We start from the raw sequence: 22,310 nt of genomic DNA on the forward strand, positions 1-22,310 counted from the left end.
TGCAATGCATTCAACATTCATAACAACTATCTAAGAAGCTGGCAGCATTCACACTGGTGACACCCAGATGATCGCTCATGGAACCCCCAGACAAGTTAATGTTTATCTTTAAAACATAAACAACTCCAAGTGACATTCTGTGTACTGCTTGGGAAAAGCTTACATATGGCAACCAGTCCCGAGAAGGGGAAGAAATCAAAGAGGACTCAAGACCTGCTGCACTGTAACTTACCACACTTCTTCATTAAAACCCTATTGGTTGTAGGCAGACACACAAATACCACAATTCCTCCAAGTAACTTTTTATTTCCCCCCAAATTTTGTTAAGTTAGAGTCAATATAATCAGAAGTATAAATAACTTGGTAGCCAATCTTCTTTAAGGAAAATCTTTCTCCTTAAAACACCACATGCTTATGTGCAAATCATGTTTGAAGTCAGTTACTCATAATGTTACTCATAAGACTTGGCTGCTGTTGTTGTGGGTACTGTGTATGTCAGATGTCTTTCTTCCTTGGTCATTCTGTCCTTTCTTTTTTTTCTTCCTGGTATGTGTGGGAGACTCTTTTCTTAGTGAACCTGGAGCTCACAGATTCGATAGGCAGGGATCCTTCTGTCTCTGCCCACTCCCACCTGCTATGGGATTACAGACATAGTTGGTAGCCCTGCTGCCTGTGGGTGGCAGGGATCCAAACTCAGGTCGTCAGGCATGTGTGGCAGGCTCTTCAGCAGCTGAGCCATCACCCCAGGCCCTAATTCATAAAGTTTTAATTTTTATAATAGAGAAATTTTATTGATCTTAAGATTGGTAGCTGACAATGCATTCCCAAGAGAAATAATTCTATCAGTCAGGCCCAAATGTGTAATTTTACACAAATAAGTAATAAACAAACTATATCCCCCCAGATTTTACAGAAACTACTGCCACCATTAACACAGTAACATTGAATACTCAACTGAAAGACGGGCAATACTGCTGATGAATTTATCTTCCATAAAACAAAGTCAAGTAGAATCAAAAGGGACCCAAATAACTTGGGATAATGCTGGCTTATATTTAATATATACACAATGAAACCCTGAGAGGAACTTATATTTAACCATGAGAAAACAGGTTAGTGTTTTTAAGACTGAATAGTGCAGAAAGGGAGGAAAACAATGGGATTTAAGAAAAAATAAAGGGATTTTTTTTTTTTAAAGAAGTCAGTAGAAGAATCCTTCAATTTGAAGATACTAAGATTAGGGTGAAAAGAATTAGTCCACTTAGTGCCCATTCATTCCTTTAGTGTCTAAAAACCTCCCCACATCAACAGTCTTAGAAAGTTAAAGGAATACACTGTTAACGGATTTAAACTCAAAGTCATTTTTTGTATCTAGGTGATGTTGCAAATTTCTAACATGGTGCCTAAATATTTATTGGTCTCTGCTTTATCAAAATGGTTACTTGATACATGGCATGAGAATAAGGAAATTCTTACACTATAAAGTAACTGGTCACAGAATTCACTGTGGGATTAAGAGTTATCAAACTGAATATATAATGTTTGACAGCATAAAATGGTTATTCATCTACCTACAATATTCTACTAAAAACAAAAAACCAAACAAACCACAATTATATTTTCTGAACTGCCATGGAATTAAAACTGCAGTTCAAATTGACAGCCAATAAAACCAAAAGTCAAAACCAAGCAAACAAAAATAAACACACATAACACACACCTTACTAGGGACACCAAATAGAAACTAGAGCCCACTCTTCATTCAGCAACTTGAACACAAATAATATGGTCTTCACTCGTACACACTTGAAGTGTGTAGCACAGGTTCCATACTCCAAAACCCTGACGAAAGGCCCCAAGATGTGCTCTTGTGATACTCGTGAATTTTACTGCATGTAGTAAACTGGCAGAATTCATCTATGCTAGCTAATTTTAGACTGCAAAATACACTTCTCCTTCATTGATCGACTGAGCCATTTTATGAACGACTCACCTGTAAGACTGTTAATCTGAATGGTAAGGTTTTTTAATGCTCAAGGAAATTGGCTGACTAGCCTTTGATGAATTATCTATGTAAAACTGTGGAAGTCTATAAATGTTTTCCCTTACCCGTTCCCTTGAGTACTGGAGCAGCCTGGAGAATGGCTCAGTGAAGTGCTGCTAGCACATGGACTTTTCTTAGTAGATAAATCAAGTACACCGTCTGTAGAGACACAAAGAAATACCTGAGGACTTAAGAACTAAAACAAATGTGAACTGGATATACTAAAAACTAGGAAATAAGCCTAAGCAATATTTATTATATTGAAGTATTAAATTCAAAATAATCAAAGTAGATTTCTCCCAAAGAAATATAAATTTAGTAAAGCATATTATAATGTTATACATGTAATATACATGTATTTCTCAGGGCAAAATTTCTTGTCAACAGGGCAAAAGAAAGGAAAACCATTATAGAAGAGGCTAAGATATATTGAGAATTTGGAAACACCAGTTACACAGCTGAGTTCTGTACTAGAATTATACTTCATTTCCTAGTCCTTTACTCAAATGTATGAATAGATTTTTAAAACATACATAAACAAATTCCTCAAGATCTATCTATGTCAAACTCCAAAGCACATGAACCTTCAATGTGGAAAATTTATAATCAGAAAATTGTTTTTAAATGATCTGATTATATTTCATGTATATACAAGATAATCTGAAGGATGAAGTTTATGTGTATTTTAACAATTCTTTTGATATCAAAAATATGTATACAAAAATATGTATCTTGAAAATTCAAATTTCAATTGTTAAATTTTAAGAAAAAGGCTTTTTAAAAAATTAAAATATTTTTAAAACGGTGTTCCAATTTAGTGGGAAATATCTTAATATTATAAAAGCATGGAGCCTAAAACAAGGTGAATCACAATTTTGTGTTATTGATGTGTAAAATTGAAGATTTTGTTTTCAAAGTTAATTTCCCTTTATAGACAGCTATACTTGACAAATTTCAAAGCGTCCATTCCACAGAGTTAAAGAAAGATAACTCAGAGCTTCTGATTTGATTTCTAATTGGGCAGCAGGAAGGTCTTGGTGTCTATACCAAAAATAAATCTTGGTCGGGATCTACTTACAATGTGCATCTGAGGACATTGCAACTCCCCATTTCAAGTTGTTAGAGGCCAACCTGGTCTACAAAGTGAATTCCAAGACAGCCAGGGCTATACAGAGAAACCCTGTCTCAAACCTCCCCCCAGCCCCCCAAAAAAAACCCAAAACCAAAAACCAAAAGAACCTCTATAAACCTAATTGTTGTTTAAAGAACCAGGTAGCAACCTATTAGATAGTGGAGGTCTAAAAAGTAAATGCTTAGACTATTTCTAACCCAAGACAGTCACTACAATTATGTTCCATTACTAACACTATACATACACCTCTACATTGCTGCTCTTTTATACAGTATCTAGAGCCAAGAGATGTTTAGTGAAAATGCCATTTTGTAGTAAAAACAGTAACAATTAAAAAAAAAATCCTCAATAGAACAGAAAAATGCTGGGCAGTAGTGGTACACGCCTATAATCCCAGCCTGGTCTACAGAGTGAGTTCCATCCAACAGCCTGGGGTACACAGAGAACCCGTCTCAGGAAAAACAAAAATCAAACAAACAAACAAAACAAGAAGATACAACTTTGTAAACACAGTAACCCAAGGTGCACTGTCAGTGTCAACAGAAGAGGCGACTAGGCCTCCAGTATGCAAAAAGGGCACGCACACTCAAATACATCTTCACACATGGGGGCATCTTCATACATTACTTGAAATAAGAGAAAGGTTTTTAAATTATTTTTAAAAATTTCTTTCTTTCATCAAAAGTTATTTCTTACCAGTAAATCCATACATGGCATACATTTTCTGCTATTCTTAAGTTTTGAAGACAATAAACAGTCTTTCCCTAAGACACCACCAATTATAATAACTTGTAGAAGTTCAAAAGTGTATTGGTTGCAAAAATGCTGACAGCACTTTGTGAGAACATAAAGTGGCAGGGACTTAATCTATTTAAAATACACTTCAGAGACTCAAGAAACATCTGAACAAAACTCATAACCTCTTAATGCCCCCACTGACTTGGATCCCCAGTAATACTTATCTTGGAAACATCTTCATGCTATTTCCTTAATTTAGTACATGTATGTATATTATACCCAACAATCTAAACAATATTGTCTTTTATTTATAACATTATTTATTTTATTTTTAAACATAGGTCACATTATGTAGTCCTCCCTGGCCTAGTAGATGAGGCCGGACTTAATCTCACAGAGATCTGCCTGCCTGTGTCTCCCAAATGCTGGGATTAAAGGAGTGCTTCACTGCACCTGGCCTAATACTCTTATGAAATTATAATACATATTTTTACTAATCTCATTGTAAAGTGTAACTTCCATTCAAAGAATGTTTCTCAGGTGCTAATTTATAGTAGAACACTGAAGATAAATGGAGAAACTTGCTTTTCTACAGTTTTGAGAATCTATTGTTATAGAAAATGAAACCACTTTATACTGCCCTCACGTTAAAGTTTAGCAATAACTCCCTCACTTTCCTGTATGCTGTATCTATCACAACTGCCATGCACTTATGTACCTCTCTATCACTCAATGTCAGAACAATTTAAGAAAGACATGATTTGTATTTTTAAGAGACAGGTCTCACTACATTGCCCAGGTTGACCTTGACCTCAGGTGATATGCCTGCCTCAGCCCATGCAGCTGGGATACACAGGAGCATATAATCATGACCAGCTAGAATCACATTGTTTTCTATCTTATTCTTGTTGGTGGTGCCCTATTTATAATATTTTTCCTCCCCAAATTAAAGTCTTCTGATTGGGTAGAGAAGACCATGACATCAAACCATACCTTGTTCACTAGGTTCTGACTGAGACTTTCTGACAGTAAGGTCCAGAGGCGAGTCTTGGTCAGCCATGAGCAGTTTGCTGAGCACGGGGTTCTGAGTACTTGCAGCCGTGGGAGAGGTGGTGACTGGAGATGCTTTCGGCAGGCTTTGGTTCTTTGTGCTATTGGGCTGGCTGGGGTCCTGAGTAGAGCTAGTTTTTGAGGTATATTCAGCAGCAAATTGTTGGATCATTCGCTGCATGATCTCACGGGCCACTAAGGGAATATTGGGGTCGGAGACCCAGGGACTGTCTGTAAACAAAGATTTATTTACTTTTAAAGTGGGACAGTAAACTAAAGAAAGAAAAAAGACAGCTTTTAAGAAAACATAAAATTTAGTTTTCTTTAAAAATCTAGTATCCTAACAACTGCATTCATTCCTCATTTGATTTACAATCTTAATTGGTAAAGCAATCGTAGATACTGAAAATAAAATGTTCATATTTCTAAACAATTTACCTGCTCGGATTACAAAATGAAATAGGGGATAGCAAATGGTATTTTCTGGGTAAAATTACTTACCTGATATGGAAATACCTCAGCCTTCTCTTAGCAAACACTTACTGTCAACATGTGTAGAAAACATCAAGTTTACCCTTGATTTCCCCTTAACTATCTCCTCACATTGCTCAAGTATGGGTTTCAGAATTTATATGAATTTATATTTTAATTTACTTCTTGTTAATGAGTAAAGGAATAGCAAGACATAAACGACATTTAACTTTTGGATCCAGGATGTAATTTCAAGACCCATGTAAAGACTCTGTCCCCAGAGTTTCAGATTGCTTGAGAAAGGCCTTGAGAAATGGTGTCAGCTACTATCGGTCTGGGAATAACAGTTTTAGAACTCCTAGCTAAAGTTTAAATACCACATTTCAAAAGCTGAAATTTTCCCATGAGTTCTTTAAGTATATAACCTGCCAACCTTTAGAGAACAGCTAGGAAATTAAAGAAATAAACACCTAAGTAATCAACGGCTAGACAATGTTCACTAAAAACAAAGACCACCGGAAACCACTGACTCTCTCAGAACTGGAAAGGATGGATCATCAAGTTCAAATGGGGTTAGGATGAAAGGGAAAACATCTGTGCAAACCTGTTTTCTTCATGTTTCTATAATTAATTACCTAGGAACTGCATGTGTTGATTCCTGTAGCCCTAATCTTGTCTGATGTAAGGTGTCTGTTCAATTTATTTAAGTAATAAATACAACAATCAAATCAATTACCAACTTATACCTTTAAAACAAGAGAAATATGACCTAACCTTGTACAGGAAACTACTAATAAAACTTCTTTATAACTCTACTACTAACCTTAATGTTCTATTGGTACATTTAATTCCCCAAGGCCTCTTCAAGGCCTTTAAAAGAGTTCTCAAAAGGCTTTAGTTTTCTTATATGTTAAAATTAGCTAGAAAAAGTAAATAAATGTTCATAATATATTGGAAATGTAATCCTATATTTCCTCTATAAATACAGACTCGTACTGTAATCAGTTTGTAAAAAAAAAAGATATTTAATAAAGAGAAAGATTCCATTTGTACAACCAATTGCATATCACATTTTAATAAAATTTGAGCCATAGAGTGCCTTTTAAAATATTTTTATCCACTCAATTTGTGTGTGTGTGTGTTTGTGTGTGTGTGTGTGTTACATTTGGAGGTCAGAGGACAACCTGCAGGAGTCAATTTTCTCCTTTCATCGTAAGAGTCCCGGGGATTCAATCTGGGTGGTCAGGCTCAACAGGAAATGCACCCTTACCTTTTAAACCATCTAGGCAACCTTTCTAACACTCATTTAATGTGAGTACTTGCGTATGTGTGCTAAATGTACATTAATATAAATTAACACAAATAAATATAAATTACTACCCATGCCCGGTGCCTGTGTAGGTCACAGAAGGCATCAGGTCTTCTGGAACTGGAGTTACAAGTAGTTGTGAGTGGCTATGAACAGGCCAAGGTCTAAACACATGTCCTCTGCCAGAAGCAGCAAGTGTTCTTAACTGCTAAGCCCTCTCTCCAGCCACTCCCCTACATTGGTAATCTTGTTTGTTTGTTTGTTGAAACAGAGTTTCACTATTTAGCTTTGGTTGGCCTGTAACTCATTATGTAGACCCAACTGCTCTGGAACTCAGTGATCTGTCTACTTATACCACCCAGAATTAAAGGCATGTGTCATCATACCCGGTTTCTGAATTTTCTTATTAATAGTTATTGATTTTACAGTTATAGTTATAGAAATACCTATTTTTCCTAAATAACATATAATCTCCATGTGGAAGAATATACAAAACTTCAATATATTAATGGTATGTTTTTACCTCATGGAAAGCAGAAGAATGTGTAGTAAAGATTTGAAAATTTCCAAATCTGTAACAGAATACAGTAATTTATGGGAGTCTGGCTAACTATTAAAGAGCTTGGTGCTGAGTAAAAGATTTTACACTAAGAACCATTAGGTTCTACCTTGGTGGTTTAAAAGCCAGTATTGTATCTTGTTTCTTTATTGAATGAACACCACAATCATGAGACAAACTATTCAATGTGTATATATGACTGCCATTGTTACCATTTAAAGTTCTCTATCTTCTACTAGGAGTTTCTGGAATGCATTCATTGTTTGATTTACTTAAAAAGTTCTGTAATCATGGTCATGTCTAGGGAAATACTCTCAACTGGGTCAAGTAGAAGCAATTATTATAAGATATAGTTGGAAGAGAACCTATAGAGAAACATATAACTGCTATAGCACTGCACAGCACACCACAGCTAAATGTGGTGGCACGCCTTTTATCCCAGTACTCGAGGCAGAGGCAAGGAGCTCACTGAAAACTGGAGGTCAGGCTGGTTTACATAGTGAACTTTAAGACCCTGTCTTGATATGGACAGGAAAGGACAGGACAGGAAAAGACAGAACAGGAAAAAAGAAGAAAAAAACCCAACTGTTAGATGACAGTCAGTGGGATATTTTAAAAGGCAAATACTACTTTAAGAAATTATTAAATAAATCGTTCTTTGAGAGAGCCTCCCCCCCCACCCCGTCCCACATCCATATCTCTCTCTCTCTCTCCTTCCTTCCCTCCCTCCTTCTCTCCCCCTCTAAAACACAGAGATCCACTTGTTTTTGTCTCCCAAATGCTGGGATTAAAGGCAGAATTACCCCACTTTTAGCTCAGTAGCAAAGCAGGCTGAGAGAGAGTGTGATTATGTCTGTTGAGAGGCATAATTCTCTTCTTAGAACTTGTTACATAGGCCAAATCACAAAGTCTGCTTTTATGACATGTATATTCCTACTTAGTTGTACCAAACTCCACAAAATTATTTAAAATACACAATTTACAGCCCTTGGACAAACTAAATCCAGTCACTGGAATTAAAGGCTACATGTGCCAAATGTGAAAATCTGAAACACGAAGTGCTCTGAAATTCCAATCTTCCAAGTATTGACATAAGATTCAAAAATGTTTGAAATCTGAATTCTCAGATTAGGGTTCTCAACTGGTAAGGTCCACAAAGATTCCAAAATGTGAAACCTCAAACACTTTTACACTGCTTAGCATTTAGGACAGAGAAAGCTACCCTCAGCTATACAGACTCCTCTCTCTTCTGAAAAACACATCACCTCCCTGGATAGTGCCTGCTTTTGGCCTTACAGCACACAAATGCCCACTTCAGAGATATTTTCATCAAGATTAATAAAACACCTATAAAGTAACAATATTAAGATATAAAGCAAAGAGAAAGAACTTTCAATTCCAAAGCAACGATTCCTTTTTCTAAGCACCTCACACTAGTGTACAACCAATATACAAACTCAAGTTTCATTCAAATCCCATCACTTGAAATCCTGCAACCAATTTTAAGGTAAGAATTCCTACTGTAAACATTATGAACAGCATGTAAAAATTGTACCCAGGTTATTCTTCTAGGACAGAGGCATGGAACTAAGTAGGCTAGAATAATATCACTGAGAGCATCAACCGGCTGTGATTAACCATCAATACCCCTAACCAAAGAGCAGGTAGAAAGTGTGCACTGGAGAAGGCTTCCTAGCTTTAGTTTTAAAGGCTAATTACTTACTAGGACCACGCACCATGCGAGGACCCTGCCTGCACACCCCGGTGGAAAACATTGTGAACGTTTTGGATGATAAGCCACTAGGTGCTATTTTAAATGTCACTCTCCCTACCACTGTTTCAGATGGCCTCAACTACATCACCTTGACAGGCATGGGCCTCAATTATGCAGACGAGGCTGGCAGGAACAAAAGACTGGCTGATGAGATTAAAGAAGCATGATGCCACATCTAACAATGCACAATCCTTTATTAAAACCATCAAATAGTCATAAAACTTATGAAAGTACTTTTTAAAAAAAACATTAATCTTGGCCAGGTGGTGGTGGCACACGCCTTTAATCCTTGCACTTGGGAGGTAGAGGCAGGTGGATTTCTGAGTTCGAGGCCAGCCTGGTCTACAGAGTGAGTTCCAGGACAGCTAGGGCTACACAGAGAAACCCTGTCTCACAAAAAAAAAAAAAAAAAAAAAAAAAAAAAAAATTCTTTTGTAACTCCAGGCACTTACCCTGATAAAGTGAGTCTGAAAGACTCATCTGGGAGATATAGGTCAGCGTGCCAATGAGTATTAAAGGGAAGTGCTGGCACACTTAGAAATCTGATTTGCCTAGGGATCTAATAGAAAAAAAAACAAAAACAATGAAAATACAAAAGCATGTGTTTTCCTCAAACAACAAACTTGGTTAAGGAATATCCTAAGTTTACAGGACATCTCACCTAATGTTCTGAAAACACTGATCACACTAAGTACGACAGCTGGTATCCAATAGTAACCAAACATCAGAATCTTATTTCACTTCTGGTGTACTGTCGACCTTGAGAGGAAAAAGGGGAATGAGCGGTACAAAGGCGCTGAAGTGTGGTGTGGGTAGGAGATGGGCTCTCTGAGTCTGCGGAGGGTTAAGTATACCAAGAACCCATAGTATAAATAACTCCTTTCATTCCTTTCAGTTCTAGCTGGCCTTCCCAACTGCATGAATTACAAGTGTGCACGACTTTATCTACCTTGTAGGAAACATTTTTAGAAATTATCATAATTGCCTCTACTTTAGCAGGAGAAGGAAATGTGTAATTAAGGAACAGAATTCATTCAGGAAGAATTAACATAACGTCACATAACTTTTAATCTCAGGATTTGGGAAGCAGAGGCAGGAGGACCTCCTGTAAATCTAGGTTACCCAGGGCTACAAAGCAAAACCCTATCTCAAAACAACAAACAAACAAACAAATCAGGTAGGTGGGTGGATGGATAGATGATAAAATAGGTAGATAGAATAGATAGACAGACAGATAAATTCTTCACTAATTAAAACAAGAGCATAAAGAGGTTATGTGGATAAAGAAAAGAATTGAAACAGGGTATAGTGATGCCTGCCTCTAATCCCAGCACTTGGGAGACAGAAGCAAGCAGATCTTAGTGAGTTCCAGGAGAGCCAGAGGACATCATGAGACCCTGTGTGTTGGTGGGGGTAGGGATGGGAAGAATGATGACAATGTTGTCAACAACAACAAAGGAAGAAGGCGGGGAGGAGATAGAAAGATGGTTCAATGGTTAAGAGTGTTTGTTCTTGCAAGGGACTGGGATTTTCCAGAACCCACATGGAAGCTCACAAATATCTCTAACTCCATTTCTAGGATATCTAATACTCTCGTGTAACCTTCAAGAACACTGTGTATAAGTAGTTCACACATACACATACAAGCGGAAAAATAAAATGAAAACAGGATTAACTGTCTCTAAGAAGAATCCCGAAGTCTCAAGATGCATGCCTCTTTTTGGCATTTCAACATAATGTTACCATATCAATTACAAACATTTTAAAAAATATCATAATGGCCAAAGCTATGTTTACATTTTTGTGTTAGACCACATTCACAGCTATCCTTGGCTACATGTCATTTGGTTTGAGAGTCATGGGTTGGTCAAGACTGGTAGAGACATGGTTCTGCTTTTCAGGACCAATATAAAACAAGCTTCTTTAAGGAGAATGATGTCGACACAAAATGTAAGCAAGAAAGATTATTTTAGTGTAGAGTTTTCTATGAAGTAAGTTTTAAAGAATTCAGTGAAATGAGATTATGTCAGTGGGCTGGATTTTCCCAACACCCCATGGTGGCTCACAGCTACCCTGATTCCAGTTGCAGTGGATTGGATACATGGTGCACATACATACATGCAAGCAAAATACACACACAAAATAAAATATATTTTAAAAGATATCAATGCTTACAAAAAGGTTTACAAATACAACTGTAAGGCTTAACTACATTTTCACTTCAAACAAAATTTCAGGTTAGATTTTCAATTTACTGAGCTGGTTTTATAGTTATTAAGATTTAATTTTTATAGTTATTAAGTAGCATTTTATATGTCTAAAACTTATCTAATGAGCTGCAAAGTTTCACAATACATTTCTGTCTGAACTATTTAACTAAGACTCACCCCCAGTTTAAAATTAAAGAGGACAATGGGCTGTCTTAACGTTATTCCAAATTTAATGTGATAAAGGAACACAGAAATATTTGAAGAGTAACTTAAAATGACATCTATATTAAGGAGATTAATATATGACAAGCAGACAGCTGTGTCGTTTGCCACTGAAACCAACCTTTTCTATAAAAGACTGCATTGAGGAACTCTTCTGCTTGTCTCTGGAGTCGAATGATTTTTGCGTGCTCTTGCTTAAGCAAAGCTTCTTGCCCAGCTCCGGAAGCTGGTTCATCCAGACCGACTAAATGTCCCTGCAAAAATATTGTGTGAAATGTTTGTACAGAAATCTCTCCCCATTCAAAAAATCCAAAGCACAGATGCATAAAGGCAACTGTTATAAGCCAACAGAACAAATTAATATAATACAATTAAAATATTTAATTTTTAAAAATTGGTTTAAATACTTAAAACTTAAATTCTGTTTCTAGATAACTGTATTGTAATGGTGGCTCTCAGATTTTTACTGGACTGTTAAATTAATAAGTAAGTCAAAGCTGGCACTCTGAGAGTGAACTGAAACCACAACCCTCCTGTTCCAGTACACTGCAGTATTTTTAGTTACAGTGTGTCCGTGCTTGAACACACACATACACACACACACACACATACATACATACATGGAGTAAGATAGAGAATAAACATTTCCAGTGCTGCATGTGATAGTGCCCTGTACTTATTTTTATCCTTGCCTCTCACAATTAAACAGGAGACTAGAACAATGATGGGCACCACAGAAGATACTGAGAGGATCCACAGTACACCTTCGAAGGATCTTTTAAGGCCTGTGCTCACATGTCTTCCACATCACTGTAGTATATAAACTCATCATTTATTTTCACTACAGACTACTTGTTTCAACCAATTTATTTTAAACACTTTCACCAGGTATAACTCACCCTCCGAATATAAAACCCACAAATGTTATTCATATCTATAAATTAACATAGCAATGTGAGTATTTGTATCCCATTAACACTCAGCTGCCATTCCTCCACTTGCACCTGGCCCTAAACAGCCAGTTATATTTATAGTATTTTACCTCTGAAGATATGCCTATTGTGGTCATTTCATCTAAATGGAGCCATATTTTTTTTCAGAGGGGGGTGACATTTTCCCCTAGAATATAGTTTCAAGGTCCATCTATATCATGGCCGGTGTGGTATTTCTATTTATTTATCTATTTTATTTATTTATTTAATCATGATTTTTTAATTGGATATTTTTTTATTTACATTTCAAATGTTAGCCCCTTTCCTGGTTTCCCCTCTGAAAAACACCCTCCCTATCCCCTCCCACCTCTCCCTGCTCACAAACCCACCCACTCCTGCTTCTTGGCCCTGGCATTCCCCAACACTGGGGCATAGAGCCTTCATAGGACAAAGGGCCTCTCCTTCCACTGATGGCCGACTAGGACATCCTCTGCTGCATATGCAGCTGGAGCCATGAGTCCCACCATGTGTGCTCTTTGTCTGATAGTTTAGTCTCTGGGAGTTATGGGGGGTACTGGTTAGTTCATATTGTTGTTCCTCCTATGGGGTGCAATCCCCTTCAGCTCCTTGGGTTCTTTCTCTAGCTCCTTCATTGAGGACCCTGTGCTCCATCCAATGGATGGTTGTGAGCATCCTACTAAATGGACATTCTTATTCTTTCAACTACATGGACAACTTCCACTCTCCCACTATCACACGAGGAATGAGAGAGTGTGTTAACTGCTCAAGTCTCTCTATGGATGTCTACTTTCACTTTCTTAGCTACACAGCTAAGAGGTAATTTCCAGATCACTGTGTTAACTATATTTAGCACTTGAAGAAGCATCCAAGTACCTAGTAAGCATGAGTAATGTGGCCTGATATATATTATGTTTGCTGGGTATAAGTGATTCACAATGCACTTGTTTTCCCCATGTATGAAGCAGGACCTCAGTATTTATCCAGGCTCCACTCAAACGTATGATTCTCCTTCTTTCACCTCCAAAGTGTTGCAACTGCAAGAGTAAATCATCTCATGCAGTTCTGCAGAGTAGGTCCTGGTGCCATGTCTTAGATGACTGTGTTATGACTATTCAGTATCTGCCCAGTCTGGCTCTCCTCCACTTACCTGCTCTTTTCCTGCATTTATGCCATACTGTTGTACTCCAGTGACTGTTAGTTGACTATTCTACTATTTTTGCCATATGATGGGCATACATTGCTAAGTCTGTTGCAACAATAAAGAGGTACTTTTGCTGGGGTAAACTGTTACTAATATTTGAAACAGATTTCAGGAAGGCCTTTTTTTCCCTTGTTTCTTTTTTCTGATAATGTTAATCTTTTTGTTTTTTTTTTCCAGACAGGGTCTCTGGGAACCGTGGCTGTCCTGGAACTCACTCTGTAAACCAGGCTGGCCTCAAACTCAGAGATCTCTCTGCCTCTGCCTCTGCCTCTGCCTCTGCCTCCTGAATGCTGGGATTAAAGGTGTGTGCCATGACTGCCAGTCTAACATTAACTTTTTAACACATTTTTTCAACTGATACTAAAAAGGAGCTACCCGCCTCCTCTGAAGTGTTTGCCAAAAAGATTTTGCTTTTTAATAATGGGTTTAGGCATTTCTAAGTAGTATGTCTATCTATGAAGAGTTATAGGGTTTTCTTTCTATTCTTGAGGCTTATGTTAGAAGAACATCTGAGTTTCTGTGTAAGAAATGGGGAGATGGTCCAATCAGTGAAATGATTATCATGCAAGCACAAGGACCTAAATCTATAGAGTCTTAGCGCTCGGGGGAAAAAGTCAGACACGTATGACCCTCAATGTCATCACTGGAGAGGATCACTAGAACTTGCTGGTAGACTGTTCAGTCCAACAGAACTGTGAACTTCAACTTCAGTAAAAGACTGGCTCAAAAGATTCAGTAGTAAAGGAATTAAAGATACCTCTATTAAAGCTATTCTACCTACATGTGCATGAATACACTTCCAACTCTAACTGTGTGCATGCATATACTATACTACATGTACAAATGACTTTCATTCTCAATTAAATAGTTGTTTTACTTGCTTTATCCAGAAAAAGAACTAAAGATTAAAAGTAGAACAAATCACACATTTTGCTTTGTTTTCTACTTTAATCATACATGTTATTGACTGCAACTGAACTTCCTGTCTACAAATGTAGAGCAGGATGCCACATGTGGTAGTGCACGCCTCTAATCCCGGCACCCAGAACGATCCACAATAAACCATGGCTTACTGTCCCTTGCTCGCTCACGCTCACGCTCACGCTCACGCGCTCTCTCTCTCTCTCTCTCTCTCTCTCTCCACACACACACACACACACACACACACACACACACACACACACACACACACATACTTGCACAATACACAAAGAACCAACAAAAACAAGAAAGTTTATGCAGCACAGAACTAACAGAACTGAATACTCAAGTGACAAGAAATCAACAAATATTCCATTATTAGTATTCCTCCACAAAATCTGTATTTTAAATACATGCATTACAAATGGTAGCACAAAATGTAATAAAAACATGTGATACTGTCCTATAACTAACTAAAAGACATTGGTTGCTTTGATATAAAAAGGAAGCTTTTGTCCAGAACCAAATAGGAATAAGGCTGAAGGTCTACTAGAATTTCTATCTCCTAGGAGTTACTTGTTTTAGGATGTAAGCTGCTAAGTCAGCTCACGCCTACAGTTAATTCTGTCTCCAAAATCTACTTATTATCATAAGACATACTACCAAGTAATTAACCACACAGTTATTGCTGTAATAACACTGGTTTTTTAAACTCCTTGATAAATAATTGAAAAACGAGGCAGCTTCTATGGCAGAATGGCTTGTTTTCCTTCTTTGTAATACTTATTTGACTTTTTTGTTTTGTTTTCTTTTGGGGGAAGGTTGCAAAGGTGGAGGGCGGATATGGAGGGATGGGGAGACTGGGGTGCATGCTATGAAATTCACAAAGAATCAATAAAGAGTTTTAAACTGAGTTTCTCTAAGCCTGACTTCTGTTAGAAGGATGATATGCTTACCTGCAGGCCTTCATAGTCACAACTGCTTGCTTAATGGAATTCTCCCATGGAACTCCAAAACAGAGGAATCTATTACTGTTCTATTTTAAGGGTTTTGTTTGTTTGTTTGTTTTAAATTTTTTCAAGACAGGGTTTCTCTGTGTAGCCCTGGCTGTCCTCAGACTCAGAAATCCGCCTTTCTTCTGTAGGCAGGTTAAGATTTTTTTATATTAAAGAATTATCTGAGCTGGGCAGTGGTGGCGCACGCCTTTAAACCCAGCACTTGGGAGGCAGAGGCAGGCAGATTTCTGAGTTTGAGGACAGCCTGGTCTCCAGAGTGAGTTCCAGGACAGTCAGGGCTAGACAGAGAAACCCTGTCTCGAACCCCACCCCACCAAAAAGAGAGAGAATTATCATATAGGATTTAATCTTGCCAAAGCCATGACATTTGCTAAGATGACTATTACACAGTTTCTTTCCCTAAGAACACAGAGAAAAATGATGAACCTTGGGAAATTATAATACTGTACAATGACTCCAAAATCACTTGAAAGTAGATTCTTTCATAAGTTTCGTGAGACTAATCAGTATTGAAAATCTAGACATACCTATTTTTATAAAGAAGGTAAACATTTTTTTCTTTCTTTTTTTTTTTTTTGGTTTTCTGAGACAGGGTTTCTCTGTATAGCCCAGGCTAGCCTCGAACTCAGAAATCTGCCTGCCTCTGCCTCCTGAGTGCTGGAATTAAAGGTGTGTGCCGCCACGCCTAGCAGAGGTAAACTTTTTGTAGATCAGACTCGTCCATCTTAAACTAAATTTACCTGACTCTGCCTCCCTCACACTAGAAAAACAGCCAAGGCTGTTTTATATTAAATATTGTGATCAGAGTGTGGCAATTTAGAGTTTATTATCGGGATAATACATAAAATCTTTATTAGATAATGAAAATGTTTGAATAAATCTTCACATAAAAATTTTAAAAATGTTTCAATGAGTATGTTCCACGTTTCTAGTATTTTTTTTTAGAATAGATTATCAAAACAAACGGAGCAAAAGCAGCAGCTTGGTTTTCCTGGCACACAGCCCCCAACTTTGCTCCTGTGACCAGGTTTAGCTTATAATACATGCAATTAAAAAATAAAATAAATTGAAGAACGGAGCTAGAGACGGCTCAATGGTTAAGAGCACTTGCTGCTATTCTAAAGGACTGGGTTTAGTTTCCAACACCTATGTGGTAACTCACAAATATGCAGAACCCTTGTTTCAAGGTCTCCAATGTCTTCTGATCCTGCCAGTACCAAGATGTACATGGTACACATGCACACACAAACAAGCAGGTGAAACATATACATTAAAAGAAAAAAATCAATGAATGGATAACAAATCTAAAATAATTTTAGATGGAAACAATTTTTATTTCAGCTACTTTGAGTATTACATTTTGCATATTGCATATTATGAATTTGCTGAAGGCAAAAATGATCAACCAACAATCCTAATACAATTTGTAAGATAATCCTTTATTTTCCAACTAATGTTAAGAGCATATAAGGCATTGTTTCTTTCTTTTCTTTTTTTTTTTTTTTGGTTTTTTGGAGACAGGGTTTCTCTGTGTAACCCTGTCTGTCCTGTCCTGGAACTCACTTTGTAGACCAGGCTGGCCTCGAACTCAGAAATCTGCCTGCCTCTGCCTCCCAAGTGCTGGGATTAAAGGCAGGCACCACCACGCCCAGCTTGTATTGTTTCATTTTTATTATTATTGTACCATTTAAAACTACATTGGTATTTATAATAAGTTGGTATCTGGAATGCAAACACTCATTCAGTGTTTCTGTTTTTAACACTGCCTGGCCATTATAGCTTTATTCTCTCAACTCCGTTAAAAATCATAGTGAGCTCTCCTACTATCCTTTATCAATTCCCATAGATCAGCTTTGACAGAATAGAAAATGCTGCCTTCTCTTTCAGCAATTGTTTTACATTCATTCAAGCAGACATTAATAGGTCTCAAATAAAATACCATAATTTATAGACAGCTCCTATGTACTGGCTATTTCATACTTGAGAAGAAGCGATGGTTTAATTCTGTATACAGGATTTGTAGAAAAGACCAACTTGATTTGGAGTACTATATTTCTGGTAGCATATCTAATTTGTATCAATTTTCCAATACCCCTTGTTTTCTTAGATCTTTATTTATTGTGAGTGCCTGCACACATGCTACAATGTATGGATTATAGGGAACAGCTTGTAGGCACTGGTTCTCTTCCTTCCACCACGGGGTTCCATGGACCCAATTCAAGTGGTCAGACTTGGATCCTCTGAACCAATGTGATGATCCTCAAGTCCTCTTAAGTTAATTTCTTTTAAAGATGCTGGGAGTGAGAGGGTGGCAAGGTGTGACACACACTTGGTAGGCAGAAAGGAGGATCTGAGTTTGAGGCCAGCCTGGTCTGTGCTGTGAGTCAGTAATACATAGTGAAATGTTGTGTCAAATCGACACACAAATGTGCCCTGGAGTAATAGGAGATAGAAGGAAAAGAACTACAGCCAACACGCTGTAGTCTGACCATCCAGGTCTAAAGCTGCAATAGTCAACAGGCTAAGATCTTGTCCAGTAAGACATCAAGCTCTTTACTAAAAACTTTAATGGGGGTTGGAGAGATGATTCAGTAGTTAAGAATACTGGCTTTTCTTCCAGAGGACCCAGGTTTGACTCCCAGCACCCACATGACAGTTTACAACTGTCTGTAACTACAGTGCCAGGGGGAACCAATGACCTCTTCTAGCTTACTTGGGCACGACACATTCATGGCATACAGACATACATGCAAGCAAGATGCCCCTATATATAAAAATAAAAATAGAAATCTTTGAAAATATATCACCTAATATTATACTTTGCTGCTTTTTTGGAGTGGCATGGCAATAAAAACCTCCAAAAGATGTTTTCAAATATAGAGTATATCTTAGTCTATGTTGTATCTGAGGAGGCTGGGGAGATGAATTAGTGGGTAAAGGCATTTTCTACATACCCCTGGAGACCTGAGTTTGATTCCCAGAATAAACAGGTAAATAAATTAAAGAACTTAGTGAATTTCTTTAAATGGCAAACAGGTCAAAGAAATATTTCACCAAACATACATATGAGGGTGTGTCTGTATAAACAGAGAGGAATGGCAAGAAAGCAGGGAAACAACCGGGCGTGGTGGCGCACACCTTTAATCCCAGCACTCAGGAGGCAGAGGCAGGCGGATTTCTGAGTTCGAGGCCAGCCTGGTCTACAAAGTGAGTTCCAGGACAGCCAGGGCTATACAGAGAAACCCTGTCTTGAAAGAAAGAAAGCAGGGAGACATGAATATGAAAGTCTCAACATAAATGGTCACCCAAGAAATAAAAATTAAAAGTGTAATGGATAAGTATCTCTACATACCCACTGGATAATGTCAAAATGGACACTACGAACACTGTCAAGACGTGGAACACTGGTGCTCTCTTATGTGGTGAAAGAAACGAGTTAGATGAATAACATACAATACTACTCAGCATGAAGAGACACACTACTCACAAGTCACAACAGTCACAACCTAACAACAATTCAAATGAACAGCTCGAAGCCAGTGGTGGCTCAGTGGTTAAGAGTACTTGCTGTTCTTGCAGACGGTGGAGGCTGAGTTCCAAGCGTCATAGTGTGGCTCATAGTTTATAATTCCAGTTCTAAAGTGCCTGATGCTTTCTTTTGACCTCTGCAGGCACTAGGCATGTGGTACATAACACATATATGCAAAACACTCATATACATAAAATGAATGGCTAAATTGTGGCATACCTATATCTATATCTATCTATCTATCTATCTATCTATCTATCTATCTATCTATATATATATTTTTTTGTTGTTGTTTTTTGAGACAGGGTTTCTCTGTATAGCCCTGGCTATCCTGGAACTCACTTTGTAGACCAGGCTGGGCTCGAACTCAGAAATCCGCCTGCCTCTGCTAGGATTAAAGGTGTGCACCACCATGCCCGGCAATTGTAGCATATCTATGCTAAGAGAAATTACAAAGAAAATGAAGGAACAGAAGATTATGTATAAAGATTATGTATTAAGACAATAGGAGTCTTAAAAACAGTTAAGCAAAAACAGTCAAACATAAGACTGCATATTGCAGGGTCATATATAATTCTAGGAAAGATAAAACTCTAGTTAGATTGCATAAGCCTGGAGGATTGTGGAAAAAATTAACTACAAAGGAGCAGGGGGCAAGCCCTCAGGGTACGCAACCGTCACTTTGCTGACGGTTATGTGTATATAACAGAGCGTTTCAAAATGAACTAACCCTACTCTCTGAATTACTTTTACTATATGTAAGCACCACCTCAGTTTTGAAATACTGAAAATGAGATACTAGGTTCCAAATGTGACACTGAGTAAAGAGTAACCAGTAATCCATTAAGAATGATATACAGTAAATACTTAAGGTCTTACAAGCCACATGCAAATTCTGCTGCCTACACAGCCTCTTTAACTTGAACTTGAAGGTACTTAAAAAGCAGCCTGTGGTCAAGGCTTAGGGCTTATTTTGCTGACCTGATAGAAATATTAAACTTCTCCCAGACCTAAAACAATCATAGCTTCACAGGTCCCTGAAATAGCAAAGACATCACTAAAAAAACAATGGAACAAACTTATATCAGCATGGAAGCTAATCCTCCCAGCAATAAACTGTCCATGAAGCTAAATTTTAAATAGTAAGGCCAAACATTTCTTTTTGAAGTCTAACAATTGTTACCCTAGAACTGGGGAGGTAAGATTGGAGGAAGAGGCTTAAGTGGCTGCTTATTTTCTCTTGAGGAATGTAAGAAAAGGAAATGGAAAATCAAATGACAAGTTTCTCTTGGGAAGAATAAAGTAGCCTGGGTTTTCCAAGTGTAACTGGGAAATGAGAGGATGACTTTGAAAGCTACTCCTGTCTACTATGTTCCTTGACTACCTAAATTTAGTTAAAATTGTTATAAATTGATACCACAGGAACTAAAAGCAAGTATATACATACAAGTTTTGTAGTGATTACGTTAGAAAAGTTTTTTCAGAGTCATGAGCCTATAGCTATACAGCCTTTCCTGTTACCTATGCTTCCTGACATTTCTAGCAATGATCTTAGAAAAGCTGACAAGATGTGCCAATTTCTTCATCTTAATGTTTTAAATGCCAGTAAGTTTTAGAGAAAATGGTACCACCACTCTAAATGCTCATATACTTTAAGGTCAATAGTCTAGCAGAGAATCTTAATTTATTGCTCTTTATATAAACAAAGTATAAATTGTGTTCAATGTAATTTTTCCATATATAAACGCTATCTTCAGTTTGACTAAACAAACTGCCAAGTTAATGAGTAGGTTAACTACATTTATAGGCTGAAAGGGGCTGGAACTTTTTTTAATTTGGGAGAGATTGTTTAGTCCCTTTTAAAAGTGAACATGTGAAGTTTGAAACACAAAGAAGTAATGGCTTAACATTAGTGAAGCCAAAAGAACGGGGTTTCAGAGACAGAGAGACATTAATATCAACATTTTTAAAAGTAAATTGAAAATGCAACGATCTCGTAAAAGTTCATACAACACCTGTAAAAAGTTGTGAGATTCTTGCCATTAGTATTAAAATAGAGACATTTGGCCGCTGCTCAAGGCTTGCTCATATGAATATTAGATCCATGACTGAGTATTACTCAATACTTTTATCTTCCACTAACTGGTGCTTTTATGTAATGAGTGCAATGTACAGTTGTTGGTTTTTACCATTGGAAGTATGTCAAATCCTATTTTTTTTTAAGATAAATACCTAAGTATTAAGATGTTAATATTACCACAAACAATCTAAATGTTTAATACAGTCCCTATCAAACTGGTAACTCTCCCAGTACAGCCTTCACACACACACGCACCCCAACACACACACCATTCCTTTAGCTTCCTAATGAAACAGACCTGCGATCTCATAAGCTGAAAGAGAATGGCATATGAAAGAAAATGAATCATCCTGTAGGCAACTATCTTTTAGAACCTCTCAAAAGAACTATACGGAAACTGAGTTTTAATGCAGTATTCAAACTATATATAGCAACTCAACATTTGCTGTGGACATTGTTTCCATTATACAAGTAGATGCTATTAAAAAGTATTAAAGATAAATGCAAGGCACCCTCACAGTTAATAGTAATGACATCTATCTAAAGGTTAATACTATCCCTAATTTTCATTTACAAACAACACATCAGGTCTTCTGAAATTTGTATCCACTATCCTCGTGACTATAGAAATCTCTAGATGCCCAAAGTCATTTTAAGTGCAAGGATATATAAAACTGCCCAGTGGTAATAATAGCATTATAAAGTCTAAGCATTACAAACTCCTACAGCACTATATCTGTGCCACTACACAGAACTAGTTTTGTATTTGTATTATCTATTACATTGATAAAAGTCCTACCCACGGGGGCTGGAGATGGCTCAGTGTCTTCAGAGGACCTAGGTTCTATCCCGACATGGCAATTCCCAAATGAGTGTTAACTCCAGGTCCAGCTATCCAACCTCCCCTCACTGCCCATTTCTGGCCTCTGAGGCCACCTGCACATTTGTGTGCCCACAAATACACATAAAATCTTTTCAAAATTAAAAACTAAAACATATAATAAAGCCACAAAGAAGTATAATCCGAGATGCAAATAAGAGTGGCAATATACCTCAACGGATAAAAGTGCTTTCTTCCAAATCTGAGGGCCTAAGTTTGAT

At 37.4% G+C, this 22,310-nt stretch overlaps 1 protein-coding gene across 8 annotated transcripts in view; it reads right to left on the reverse strand.

Annotated features, from left to right (window-relative positions):
* The window catches only part of Lcor (ligand dependent nuclear receptor corepressor), a 101,271-nt gene that overhangs the window by 29,878 nt on the left and 49,083 nt on the right, over positions 1-22,310 (reverse strand). For 5 of the 8 annotated variants that reach the window (XM_029472812.2, XM_085833933.1, XM_029472808.2 and 2 more), the window contains 3 exons: positions 11,631-11,763; positions 4,908-5,195; positions 2,110-2,203 (listed from right to left, as the gene is read on the reverse strand). The exons of 1 other annotated variant lie outside the window; for it this stretch is intronic. In XM_029472812.2, the coding sequence (XP_029328672.2) occupies positions 2,110-2,203; positions 4,908-5,145 (332 nt within the window). In that variant the 5' untranslated portion in view covers positions 5,146-5,195; positions 11,631-11,763. Of the gene's footprint in view, positions 1-2,109; positions 2,204-4,907; positions 5,196-7,267; positions 7,897-11,630; positions 11,764-22,310 lie in introns of those variants that run through there. 2 more of the 8 variants (XM_085833935.1, XM_085833934.1) reach the window with 2 other exon arrangements.

Source organism: Mus caroli, unplaced genomic scaffold (genome assembly GCF_978045245.1).
Source record: "Mus caroli unplaced genomic scaffold, Mus_caroli_1 scaffold_20, whole genome shotgun sequence".
Taxonomy (NCBI): Eukaryota; Metazoa; Chordata; class Mammalia; order Rodentia; family Muridae; genus Mus; species Mus caroli.